Consider the following 13,939-nt stretch of genomic DNA (forward strand, 5'->3'; position numbering starts at 1 on the left):
GAAAGATTTTATAAAATTAAGTGTTGAGATCGCTTTCAAGAGTTATTGAATCCATCCAAGTTTGACTAATCATCTGAATCACTTGGGAAATTTTTAAAGTAGGCTTCCGCCCAGTGATTCTGATTCAGTAGCATGAAGCTGGAACCTGCCAGCTCCTCTGTTGGTTCTGCCGCCTCCCTGTCTGGTCACTCCTGCCTGAGATATGCTTTTGGTACCCACCCCGGGAGGGCAAAGGGCAGGAGAACATGCAATCATCCTCTTCCAGCCATTCCTACTTCCTTTAGGAAGCCCCCAGGTCACAGCCTTCCCTTGAAAGATCAGTCAAAGAGGGGGCTGGGGATTTAGCTCAGCGGCAAAGCGCCTGCCTGGCAAGCGCAAGGTCGTGAGTTCGGTTCCCGGTACCGGAGAAAAACCAAAGATCAGTCAAAGACTCACCCAATATATAAATATTTCCCCTGATGATTTCTGAGTCCTTGGCCTCCTGCTGAAGCCACACCAGTGGGAGGTCAGAAGTCCTGGCCTTGAATCCTAGCTCTGCCACATTGGAGTGAATAGCAACTCGTGCCTTTGAGGTTGTGCAAGGATTAAATGAGATAATACATGGTAAGGGCAGACACAGGACTGGCTTATGAGCACTCTCCAAGGCTGTGTGAACAAAAAGAAGCTGCTTTAAAAAGCCTCAGGAGAAGAGAAAAAAGCTGTTTCTCTACGTGCCACAGCAGGGACTCCCTCCAAAGCCTCCAAAACCAATGCTGGTTTTTCCTGGGCCTGTTCTCAAGTGGTGATTTTAGCTGAGCCTCTTTTCTTGGTGGTTTTCTATTAGAAAAGGTGTTTCACTATGTGACTATAAAGCATATTTTGTTCTGATACTTGGGAGCGTAGGATAAATGGATGCCCCAAGGAGATTTTCAATTATTCAGCCTTTTCTATTTAATTAACTTATTGATTAAGCATCTTGTTCCTCTGAGCAGGGCGGCGCCTCTTTCAGTGGGCAATTCTGCATTTCAGCAGCTCAGGTGTCCAGAGATGCTGACGCAGCTCCACAGCTGTCTTGGTGGTCAGCAGGCTGATGTGAGGGCAGCCCGCAGCGTGTGTGAGCAACACAGCACATTTGCAACTGCAGGTTTGCCTTGCGACTAGGAGAAGGGCAGACTCGATGGGCTCCAGCTCATGTGGCGGGGCTGCATAGCAGGTGTGCACAGATGCCTGTTGGGAAGCCCAGTGCAATTGCAGGCTGGGATAGAAGGGCTAGGTGTGCGAGGGGCAGGAGGTGAAGCTAGGAAAGTAGGGAGAACTAGATCCTAGAAGGTCTAGGGTCCCATGCTAAGAAGCTTAGCGTTTGTCCTTAAATTGATAGAGATTCACTGAATGATACTTTTTTAAAGCAGGAGAATGATCTGGTCAGATTTGCATTTTATGAGATCCCCTGCCGTGGGTGCAGCTCTTCTAGAGCTTCCCTGTATGAGAGTCCCCTGGTATCTTCATGACCGATCCTGATTCAGGGGTCTGGGAGGGCCTGTCATTCTCACCTGGGAGGCCATGATGCTGGCTGTGAGGAAGCACTTCCTGCTGGCATCCCTGAGGGGACAGCAGCATCACCTGGGTGTGTGTGGGGGCATGGTTTTAAATCCAGATGCCAGGGCCCAGCCCTGCAGCTTGACTGGGTTCCACTGGCTGAGCACAGGCCAGTTCCTGAGGTGATACTGACGGAGATGGCCTGAGGACGGGTGAGAAATCCTGACGTGGCGGGTTGGTGGAAGGTGGGCAAGACCCAAGGGGAGGAGACTGGTCAAGTGGCAACTGCAGTGGCCCTGGAGTGACTGGCTGAGGGCTCAGCCTCAGGTGACACCACAGGGAACAGAAGAAAGAGGGCAGATTTCAGCACGAGGTGGCCTCAGCAGGACTTTGTGACCGAGCAGCTCAGCTGCACGGTGAGGAAGAGCTGAAGAGGGCTCAGGGCTCTGGCCAGTGTGGCACCAGGCATGGAGGCCACGCCTACTGAGACGGGGAATGTGACAGGAGGAGCAGGCAACATGTTATTGTAGAACTTGTATTTCTACTTTTTCCACCACATACCCACTGGACTCTGAGAAGTACATACCAGCAAAACCCGAGGCTGTTGCTATCTTCTCACTGTCTTCTCCACCCTCACCCTGGAGGTATTTGGTCACGGTTCTGAAATGCTTGAAATATTTTACTAAGGAAAGATGACTCACCTGCACCTCTGTTCACAGTTTCATCAGGCAAAATAGTTAGAATGCTGGGGTCATCATTCCTTGGGAAACTTTGAAGTGTTTTTTTAGCCTTATGGTCTCTCAGGTTTTGCTTATTCAATTTTGCTTCCTTGTGAAGACTTTTCTTCCATTCCATTTGGGCCTGAAAATGATCAGATGTAGGTGGTTAACGTTCTCCTAAGCTCCTTTCACCAGGATAGAACAACGGATGGTCACTTTGAAAAGTGTGGAGTGCCTGTAGACATCTGGAGCTCCCTAACCACAATAGTTTTTGGTTTTTTTTTTCCTGTTAGAAGCTATGTGGGGAGGGTTTCTTTATTTATAGGCTTATCTGGAGAAGGGTGAATGTGCCCACAGTCTTCAAAATACATAGCTGAACTAGGGTAGGGATGGTTGGAGAAGCATTTCTCTGCAGACTGACAGGGTTGGAATTGTAGAAGACAGTGACCACAAGCTTATTCTGTGAGGGTAGGAATTCAGAATGCGACAGAGATAGGACATTACTGCTAAAGGAGTTTCTTACAAGAGGTCCGCTACAATTGGATGTGTCTTACAAAATTAATGCATTGGAAATTTAATGCCCAGATTCACGTGTGTGGTACTTGGAGGTGAGGCCTATAAAAGATGTTTAGGTCACCAGGGCTCCACCTTCCTTTTCAATTAAGGCCAGCATCCGGGGAGTGGGTTAGTCCTCAGGAGAGCAGGTTGTTGTACAAGTGTGTTCAGTGGCTTGGGTTTCTCCTGCTCCTGCCCTGTCACTCTCTTGCCAGGTGATGTCTTCTCCCAAGCTAAAATATAGCAAGCAGACCCTCGCTAGATGCCGCACCCTGAATCTAGACTTCCCAGCCTCCAGAGAGGTGGAAAATGGATTTCTTTTCTTGGTTGATTACCTTGACTATGGTATTCTGTTTTAGCAGCAGAAAATGGAGCAAGACCAGATCTTTCTTGTAATATAACCCTCTGGCATGAGGAACAGAGAGAAAGAACAAAGACCAACTCTTCCTCCGACCCATCTCCCTTTCACTGAACCAGGACAGATTATCTACCCCCTTTTCCTGCGGGAGTGTCAGAGGAGTGACTTGTTTGTAAAAAGAAGACTTGACGCTTAGACACATTCTTAAAGTGACTACAAATGGGACAGACTCAAGAGGGCTGTTAGCAGAAGGGATCATTCTTGTTCTTCTCAGCTGTAGTAGGTGAATCTCCAGCCCCCGGGACCACATTGAAACGCCAAGGAAAGCTTGGATTTGTAGGCGTGACTGTTTCATGTGGCAGCGTAACGATTACGTGGTGTCAATTTGGTGAATATGGTAGTCTTCCCTTGTTTACCTCTTGTCTTTTACGGTTCATTTCCAGCATTTGCATCTTATGTAAATACTGTCTTTTCCCAGAAGTATACATTGGCGTTTGCATTTTCTTTTCCAGTCCCTGCTGTGAAAGATGACACAGCCATTAGTATGGAGTGATTTGCTCCTGACTCTGCCATCCACAACCTTGAATCCTTTTTCGAACAAAGAGATCTTAATCCATCATTACCCACTGCTATCTCCTGTGATGAGAAAGGCGGACTAATGTGTGCTCCTGAGAGTCCTCTGTGTCACTCTCGGTGCCTCGAGTGGCACTTTGCTGTTTTTAGCTGCTGTAGATTTCTGCAAACCTTGAATGCAAAGGTTTGCCAGTCATATTCTGACAATATATCATTTCCCCTGCCAACAGATGCCTATTACAGTCTCCCAAGAAATGGATTCTTCCTTTCTCTCCTCACCTCTTCTGCCGTTGCCTGGTTGGCTGGCTATGAAATGAGAGGGCAGCTGCGAGTGTTTAAATGGAGCCTATTTCTGTATAATGTATTCTTTTGTGAGCCCTCTAAAGAATTGCAGGTGGGGGAGGATTTGACATTATTTGTGACCTTGGTTATCAGAGTAAGCAGTGGTGACGATACTGTCCCCGTTCACCCGCTGTGGCAGGAAAGGGCAGGGATGAGTTAAGAGGTGCTCTGGTGCTGCCCTGAGGACAGCGCTGTGCAAGTGTGTTCCCTGGCGGAGGGGCCGACTGTGCAGGTGCGGTCAGAGCATGGACACGGCCTGGGCCTGGAGCCCCTGACGGTGCCTGGACAGCTCTCGGCAATGCAGCCAGTGCACCAGAAATAAGCTGGCTCCAGAGGACCTGGAGTGGAGAATGTGGGAAGTTACTGCTCCCTCACAGCTTCCGTTCCTCTGTGTGTGTGGGGACAGGGGAGCAGTCGGGCACAGCCTGTAGATAAGGTTTGTCCTGCAAACTCAGAACAAAAAGATTTAAACTGGTGCAAGAGAGGGCTCGTGTGGGATTTCCCACAGAATTTGACAGCTCCCAGAATCCCCTGGCTCCGTGCTGAATCCCTCGTTCTCATTTCCACAGCCCTGTCTCCACCACAAAGCAACAGGGCTCAGTGCTCATCTGAGGGGAAAGACGAGCTGCCCGCTGAAGACGGGCACAGGCGAGAACGTAGCTTTCAAAGATTCTCACCATGACGGCCAGAGCTGGCTGTGAACTCTTCAGAGCAGGGAGAGGGTGACAAGCAGGGCTCCAGCCCCAGCGAGCCACCTCTCCCGGACGCCACAACTCACCTTTGCTCTGTGCCTCGTCCGGGCTTCTTGCTGATGTGGGAGTCTTTCAGAGGTCATTACTTGTGGCAGGTCAAGGGGCTGAAGTGTCTGGAGGTGCAACATTGAGAGTATTCAACATTCCTCATCCCATGAGAGGAGGAGACACAAAAGCCAGACCTTCGGCTATCTGAACGCTCCGCAAAGGCAGCACTTATCCTCATGAGCATACGGGGCAGGCCGGCCCAACAGTGTCACAGGCACATCTGCGCAAAAGGCTTTTGACCTTGCTGGGTTCTGTACTGTTCCACTGTGGGATCCCCAGTGACTCGTGAATGGAAATATTGATCAGAGGGTTGAGAGACTAAGGATCCCTTTCTGTCTGCACTGAGAGACCATGTTCAAAGTTATCAAACAGCCAGTTCTTAGAATACTGGAGCTAAAAGAGGCCTCAGGAAGTCCCTTTATTTTAGTCACCCTTCAAGCTCCCACCTGAGCTCCTCCAGTCCGTGGGGAAGTGACCTGTTTTAAGATCTCTAGAGAAATTCGCTCAGAGCCCTAGCAGTAACCACCGGTCACACTGAGTAATGTTTGGAGTTCAGAGTGCTGACAAATGTCAGAGGTGTCTTTCTAGCAAAGCCTTGGCTTTGTGGGAGAAGTCGTGTTGCAATTTCCAGGGTCACCGACTCTGGGCAGCAATTGACGTCATGGGTCTGCCTCAGCCCTGCTCACCTCCGTCACTTCCTGTTCCACAGGCCAAGCACCGAGCAGACCAGGGAGAGAAGCCTGGCTTCTCCACACTGATCTGCAGTTTACTGGTCACCCAGTGAGTGCTCGTCAAAGGCCCACTGCACACCGGGCCTGGGTACACAATGGTCACAAATATGGACACAGCTCCTCATGGAGCTGATAATCTACAGGCAACAGATACTTTTGCTTGTGTGATTGTTTGACTGATTATCAACAGTGATGAGGGGCTGGGGATTTAGCTCAGCGGCAAAGCGCCTGCCTGGCAAGCGCAAGGTCGTGAGTTTGGTTCCCGGTACCAGAGAAAAAACCAAAAAACCAAAAAACCAAAGAACCAACAGTGATGAGTGCTTTGAAGAGTAAGTGTACAGAGCAGGAATATGACAGTGTAGAACTGGAGCATGCAATCTTGGAGATGAACAAGAGATGTCATGGGTAGAACTGTGACCCCTCTTCCCATTCCTATGTTGAAGTCTTAACCCCTAGTACTATGAAGTGACAGTATTTGGAAATAAGGCCATTGCAGATGTAATTGGTTAAAAAGAGGGTATACTAAAATAGTGGGCCCCTAGTCCACAATGAAGGCTTTCTCATAAAATAGTGAACTATGACACAGGTACATGTACAGATACAGGGTAGACACCAGTGAAGACAAAGGCTGAGCTGAGGCGATGCTTCCATAAGCCAAGAAATGTCACAGTTCCCTAGAGATGGAACAGACCCTCCCTCACAGCGTCAGAAGGAGCCAGCCCTGCAGCTACCTTGATCTCACACCTCCAGCCTCCAGCAAAGACTTGCTGGATGGAATAGAAAGGGACAGAAAGAAGGTCACTGCTTGCTACTCCCTGCCTTCTGCCTGCCACACCATGGACTGTTTCTTCTCTGCCATTCCCCTCTGTGATACCGCCCTGTCTTTTAGCCAGCCAGCTATGGACTGAAACCTCTAAAAACTGTGATCTACAGTATGCTTTTCCTCCTTTAACTTTGGGTGTCAGGTATTTTGTCTCAGCAATGAGAAAAGTAAAACAGGGGTTCTAAGGGGACTAAGTTGTTAAAGGACTCTGTAGTAGGCAGAGTTAAGAACATGTGCTGGGACTCTGAGACAGAGGGAGAGTGTGATCTACTGAAGGAATGGAAAAAGGTCAGCTGGCTCTGTTCAGAGCAAGAGAAAAATAAGCTTGAAACAGGACTGGACAGATTGGGTGGGGGCCAGGTGTGTGGGGATCAAAGCTATTCTAAAGATGCTGGTTGGTCTCCTTAAGGGCAATGCGAAGCCACTGATATGAACTGTATTAAGCAAAGTAGTGATATGATTACTCATGCTTTTAACAATGATCACTGCTGGTGCAGTGTGGGAACAAGATTACAGAAGAGCAGTTATAGATGCAGAGAGAGTAGTTAGGAAGACAAAGAGGACAGAGGAAAATGGAAGACACCACAGAGGCTTAAACCTGGGAGAAGAAGATCTGTTATGGTGGAAGGCCAGAGTGAAGTTTCTAAATGACAGCCCAATAAAAAGGGTGGGCAGTGCTCCTGACTGAGATGGGGCATCCTAGAAGAGTGTGATAGAGACGAAAGATACATTTTCATTTGGACAGGCTGAGTTGAGGATCTCTTTGAGACATGCTGGGGTAGATGCTGAGCAGGTAATTACTTATACAACATGGAGCGCAGAAGAGAGGTCTATGTTGGGGATGTATGTCTGGGAATAATCCCTGGATACCGCATGACCAAGGTCATGGGCAAGATCAAGAGTGGGAAGAATGGATCCAAGGGCTACAGATCTGGGAATTCCAAGTCTGACAGCCTGGCGGGTGGGGATGCGTTGGCCAAGGAAACTAAGACATGACAGGTCAGGGGGGAGGAGGAATGCCAGGAGGACACTGTGATGCAACCAACAGAGTGAGCACCTCTCCTGCCTTGGTCCAACACTAAAGGCAAGCGATAATTTGTTTAAAAATTGTTTTTCATCTTAGTGTGATTTGTGGCATTGTGAAGTAGATTTGAAAAACAGGGAGAAAGAGCAGGACCGTGGCAAAGAGATGCTGAGGATCCAGCACTTGTAAGGGAAGCACGGCCTCTGCCTGGGTCTTCTGCCTTTCTGTAAACTCACCTGGGCCTGGGCCTGGGCCTGGGCCCACCTGTTCTGCAGGGAGCTGCCAGCAGCCCTTCTGTTGGAGCCGCCAAAATGTAGCTGAAGGAAGAAAAGAAAGGAAAGGACGTGGAGACAAGACAGAGTCATCGAAGGCAGGTGCTCTGTGTGCTTCAGGCACTTTGATTTTGTGGTAAGAAGTGGGTGGAACCCTGTCCTATGCTCATCTCTGATGAGGAAGTGGCCTTTAAGCCTCATTTAGCAAAGATGCAATGAGAAGTGGCCGGTACTAGTTTGCTGTCTTTGCTGTCAATTTGCAGGACATGAGGATGCAAATCAAATGGGACCCCGGAGGCAGCAACTGACTGAGAAGCTGGAGAAAAGGAGGCAATAGAAGGGAGACCAAGGGAGAGGAGGCCTCAGGGCGTGCGGGGAGGAGGAGTCGGCGATGGCTGCAGGGAGTTCTCTAGGGAGGGAGAAAGGGAACTGCTGTGCAGTCTGGGCACTGGGCAGTGAGTCCTCAGGATTGGTTCTTCTGGTTGGGGCCTGCATGGCGCACCACGCTCAGGCATAAGTACGTCATCCCTCCATCCTCGGGTGGACCTGTGTAAGTAGGAGACCTCTGTTCCACAGAGGCCGATGACAGTTCTGAGTTTGCCTGGCTAGGAGGTGGCTTCTCCGGAATTCAAAGGCAGGTGTGTCCAGTTCCAATCCCGGTGCTCCATGCTCCACTATTTGTTCCTCAAAATGGTTTACCTTCAGGACCTTCTGGAATCAAAAATAGAAATTTCTGGGACGTTGAGATTCAACAGTTCTGGGAGTCGCTCCTTTTCAAACCCCTCTGGAGCGTTCTGATGGCTCCTTCCCAGGCTGGGCCCATGGACCTCCATGCAGCCTTGACTGAGTACAGGGACTACATTAAAGCAGACCATGGGGCTTCTGCTGGTAGATTAAGATGTTTGAAGAATTGAATCCGAAGAAGCCATGATATTTTTCTCATTTGAAATCATCTGCGTATAAATTCTTAGAGCCAGGTTTTTGCTTTAATGATCTAAAAGTACAAGTACACGCAAACCCCGTTCTTCTACCCTCAGTCTTTTTATTGAAATGCACAGTTCTGATAGTTAATTGGTTAGGGTTCTGGGAGAACTCTCTCCAGGCCATGACTTTTAGTCAGATTATTCCTCCATAAAGCCACTAGATGGCAGCAACTGACATTGTAAATAGGATCTCCACTTGGACTTGGCCTGAGAAGCACTGCAGGAAAAAAGGTTAGGAAAATTGGTTTCATCTACATAAATAAGTCAAATGGCATAATCTCAGAATTCTGGGTTCATATGCATATTCCTCTGCCTGCCCGAGAACTAAAGTGCTTCAATGAATCACCTTCTGAGGGAATATAATGGAAGGAATTACTAGAAAATTGGTAAGATGACACCTTTTTTCATTTATAATATTAAGAAATGTATTATTTGTCTAAAAACTTGGATTAGCTGTATTTGGCTTTTCAGATGAGGAGAATGGTAAGCAGAACCAGTTGGAGTGTCTTCCAGGAGCCTGAAGAATCAAGATCAAGTCACCTACAGACCACAGTCACTACACTGAAATGGTCACTTCTGTTAAAGGGCCAGAAGAGGAAGATGAGCTAGAGGAACTCAAAGAAAACGTCCAACCTGTCTGCACCATGACTTTCAAATTTGTCCCCTTCAGGTTCTGGGGAGCAGGGAAAGGAGTGTCCAGGGCAGCTTTAAAATGAGAAATTATAAGGCCAAGGAGGAATGTCTGATCTAGGAATTTCTGATCTAGGCATTGCAGTGAGTTCACATTTCGATGGTATTCTTTGCTGCAAACAGTCAGCAATGAAAAAGCAAAGCATAAAATAAAAAATATATGGCTTGGCTTTGATACAAAGTGAACATCTCTCTAGATCCCGGAAAACAAATATTTGGGGAAAGCGGATTCACAAGACACTTTAGGCTCGTTCTCACTGTGAGTTATTTCTGTTGGTTAAAGGGAATCTAAAAATGCTCCATAAACAATGGGAACCCAGAGCCCAGCTCACAGGCGGAAAGCAGGGGCTGTTCTCAACCGCTCCGCACAGTATGAAAGAGAGACCCGGCTGGCTTGTAGGTGGGTAGAGCACACTCTTAGTATGTGAGGGCCCTGGCTTCAACCCTTGGCACTGGAAAAAATACGTGGGTCAGCATATGTAAATGGGAAGGTTTGTTTTACAAGCACCATCAAAAAATTGAACATGAAGAAGACTACACTTTGTACCAGTAAATCTGAAAGCTTGGCTAAATCAGTAATTTCCTGGAGACATAAATATTAGAATGAAGAATAAGATACGCAGGGCTGGGGATTTAGCTCAGCAGCAAAGCGCCTGCTGGCAAGCGCAAGGTCATGAGTTTGGTTCCCGGTACCGGAGAAAAACGAAAAAAACAAACAAACAAACAAAAAAAAGAATAAGATACCCACATTAAGAACCATAAAAGAAATTAAGTTAGTAGGAAAGTATCTCATTCCCCTTAAAAATTTAGTGGCCAAAAAGGATGAAAGGCCTATTTTATCAAACTTGTTAGGAACAGGTGTTAGAACCCATGTTATAATAAATATTTTAGAGAATGGGAAAGAGGGAAAGGTGATTAACTTATTTCACAAGACTAATTCAGTCTTGATGGTGAAGTTAGGAAAAAAACCCTGAAGAATATCATCGATCCATTTCACTTACTAAAACAGATACACAGAGCCTGACAAAGTCCAATTCAGCAATCTCTTTATATATGTATCTCATGACCAAGTAGGATTTATGCCAGAAATGCACATATAGTTCAGCATATACAATCTGCAATGTATCAACTGGTTAAAAAGAAAATCTGTGTGGTTATTTTAATAGATGGGGGAAATAAGTGCAGTTTAACACCCCGTCCTGAGAAAAACTCTCAGCCCTGACGAATAAAGGGAAGGCACACAATGTAAAGCAACAGTGCTGTTTGAGGATCCTCTGTTTGTTTTTCCAGAGCCACCTGCTGCACATCTGTGCCCTGTTTTTGGCCCATGAGGGCTGAGCGGTTTCCCTGCATAGGAGGAGCCCCAGCAGGAGGCTGGGGCAGAAGGACGGGGAGGGCTCAGGCCCAGTCTCTCAAAGTCATATGGGGGGCTGGGTTCCTCCACGGAAGGTCACTGCTACCCTCAGGGCAGAGTCCTCTGCCCGATTTGCTCCTATTGGGGTCCAGACTTCTCTTGCTCTCCTAGTCCCTTAACCTGGAAGGGGTCACCCCTCGGCTGGTACTCGTGGTGACTGCAGTAACTTTTGCAGTTTCCTGAATTGAAACCTCTGTTCCTAGATCCTCATAAAGAAAATGTTGCTGAATTATTGTGATTTGAATGTGCAATGAATTCCTTTTGGGGACTTTGACTGGTACAAACCCTATTGTAAATATTGTACAGGTTGAGTATCTTGTATCTGAAATGCTTAGGACCAGAAGTGTTTAAGATTTTGGATACTTTTTTTTTTCAGATTTTGAAAGATCTGCATATACATAATGAGGTGTCTAAACACAAAATTTGTTATTTTATGCGCTTTGGGTGCGCAGAGCCTAAAGTTAATTTTACACGATATTTGCAGTGCACCTGAATTTTGGCTGCAATCCATCACATGAGGTCAGATATGGAATTTTCCTCTTGTGGGGTGATGTTGTTGTTCAAAGAGTTTCAGGTTTTCAGGTCTTGTTGGATTTCAGATTTTTGGATTAGGGATGTTCCGCCTGTAATTAGTTTCAGAGCTGGTCCCACAGATAAGACAAAAATGCCTGTTATTCAAGATTTTAAGGGAAGTTCTAGCCAAAAAAGCCCCACAAAAACAAGTACAAGGAATAAGAACAGGGAATAGAGAGACAAAATTATTCTTATTTGTAAACAATATTATTTATATGGAAGTCTAGAAGAATCTATAGACAATTAGAATTGCCAAGGGAGGTCAACAAATTGTGGAACGCAAAATCTGACATACAAAAATCAGTCACTTTGTATTCCCCAATGATAATCTTTCAGAAATTTGAATGAGGAAAACACCTCATTCACAAGAGGGAGGAGAATCCTCATAAGGTATTTGTGGGTCAGTGTGATAGTCAATTTGAACAGGCTGCAGTCTCCTGTTAGAGTCTGTAGGCATCCAACCTAGGTGTTGCTGGAAGTTATTTTGTAGATGCAATTAAAACCCAGAGTCAGGTAAATTGAAATAAATTGATGTGTTAAGTAGAAATTGGTGTTCTGGGAAAAGATAAGATAGAGAAGGGTCAAGGAAACAAGAGGGCTGGGATGAGGATAGCAACTGTCAGGGTAGGCCTCCTAAGGATGGTGAAATTTAAACACACCTTTGGAGAAAAGGGATTATCCAAGAAGATCACCCGGGGATACACTATGTGCGTGGGGAACCTTCCCTTAGTCTGGACCTGAGATGTTAGACGAGAAAACATTCCGGCCAGATGTGGGAGTGCTGACCGATTGCTCTGTGTGGGCACAGGAGCATCTGATTCAGGCAAAAGTACTCATATCTTCTCAGCTCCAAGTTAAGGCACCTAAGTTCATGGGCTAATCCATACTTGAGAGGTAGATGTTCAGGAAGTGATGGATGCCTAATATGCCACTCAAATTATTTAGGATGCAATTAGATTTGGTTTGAATAATTAAAAATAGTTTTAGAATTTTTTTGGCAGAGATCAGCCTATGAATTAGCACGTCATGGGAAGCCAGCACTTATTATTCTCTCAAAACCCATTCAGGGGGAAAATGTGCTGAGCCTCCTTTGTGAAGAGAATTATAGTCGATGTCTTTGGGAGTGTCTGCCAAGTTCCTGGTGATTTCCCCTTCTGTGGGAGCTAACTCCAGAATCTGCAGGGTGACTCCTCCACCCACATTTCCATACACACGCATGTTCTCTGGCCACAGCTTGTTGAATTAGAGCTGAAATCACGAACAAAGCTGAGCCAATAAGACCTTGTCTCCCAAGAATCTGGAATTAGAGCCAAATGGGTCAGGCCCACTATCCTTTTGACTGGGACTCTAGGATGCACTGAATACTGAAACGCTTATCTTCACACAACAAGTACTGCCGAACATAAAAGATCAAATAACTACGAGGACAGTCATAGTGCGGGATCTTAACACCCCACTTTCACAGAGAGATAGAGCAACTAAACAAGCAAATGACCCCAATAAATTTCAGAGCTGAACCACACCATTGAGCATAGGAACTTAATAGATACCAACAGCATATTCCACCACACTACAATGGAGTGTACATTCTTCTCTTAGCACATGGTACTTTCTCTAAAATAAATCACATACTAGTCCACAAAGCTTGCTTAAATAAATATAGAAGAATCAAAATCATCTCATGTATACGATCAGACCACTGTAATGAAAATAGAAATCAACCACCGTTTGACCAATCTTACATGCCTATATCTGGTAATATGAGCAACTACTTTGAAGATAACAATATGCTATGTAACAGCCATTGTTAATTTCCTTTCATCTTGTGAAATTCTGTGTCTTTGTTATTATTCTCTTTAAAGTAAAAAAAATCACAGAAAATTTAGAAGCACCTGAAAAATTAACAACTTAATTCTAAGCAGCCAATGGGTGACACAAAAAAATCAAGGAAGATATTTTAAAATTTTCTGGATGTTGCTAACAATATCTGTGCAACTCACTGGAACCTCTGGGACACTCTGAAAGCAGTTCTAAGAGGGAAGCTCATTGCAATCAGTGCTTTCATTAAGAAAATAAAACAAGCTCAAATAAATAACCTCATCAGGGACATCAAGATGCCTGGGAAACAACAACAATCCAGGCCCAAACCAAAATGAAGGAGAGAATCATACAGATTAGAGCCGAAATCACTGAAGTTTAGACTAAAAAAAAATGCAAATAATTAATGAATTGAAGAGCTGGTTTTTTCAAAGGATAAACAAAATACCAAGTCCACCAAAAAAGGTATACATACTTTAGGAAAAGAAAAATAGTATTTTTTTCAGTGATGGTGTTACTCTCGTATGGGAAATCCTAGAGGGTGTTCTATAACACAGAAAAACCCACTACACTACTGGCCTCTAGAAAAGAAATTGAAAATGCATGTGCAACAATCTCAATGCCCAAGGTTACCCAGGCAGCAGTTTACTGTACTAATAAATGTCTGGGAGCTCATGGCCACCACTCTGAACATATCTTTTAATTGTAGAGACCAAAGGTATTAATTTCATGATGTCTCAATAAATTTA

The 13,939-nt window shown here is 45.7% G+C and overlaps 1 protein-coding gene and 1 long non-coding RNA gene across 4 annotated transcripts in view; one reads left to right on the top strand and one right to left on the bottom strand.

Moving 5' to 3' along the window:
* LOC102026959 (chromosome unknown open reading frame, human C14orf105) overlaps nt 1-13,939 on the bottom strand; it is a 38,068-nt gene that overhangs the window by 7,746 nt on the left and 16,383 nt on the right. The window contains exons 3-5 of one of the 3 annotated variants that reach the window (XM_005399206.1): nt 4,841-4,927; nt 3,564-3,662; nt 2,217-2,376 (exon numbers count right to left, since the gene is read on the bottom strand). In XM_005399206.1, coding sequence (XP_005399263.1) covers nt 2,217-2,376; nt 3,564-3,662; nt 4,841-4,927 — 346 coding nt within the window. Of the gene's footprint in view, nt 1-2,216; nt 2,377-3,563; nt 3,666-4,840; nt 4,928-13,939 lie in introns of all 3 variants that reach the window. The other 2 variants (XM_005399205.1, XM_005399207.1) reach the window with 2 other exon arrangements.
* Nucleotides 1,661-9,076, top strand: LOC106150139. The gene is made up of 3 exons (XR_001236771.1): nt 1,661-1,727; nt 7,716-7,848; nt 7,976-9,076. It is a non-coding gene; the product is annotated as an uncharacterized LOC106150139 (long non-coding RNA).

The sequence above is a fragment of the Chinchilla lanigera genome, unplaced genomic scaffold (genome assembly GCF_000276665.1).
Source record: "Chinchilla lanigera isolate Chin_1 unplaced genomic scaffold, ChiLan1.0 scaffold00065, whole genome shotgun sequence".
NCBI lineage: Eukaryota > Metazoa > Chordata > Mammalia > Rodentia > Chinchillidae > Chinchilla > Chinchilla lanigera.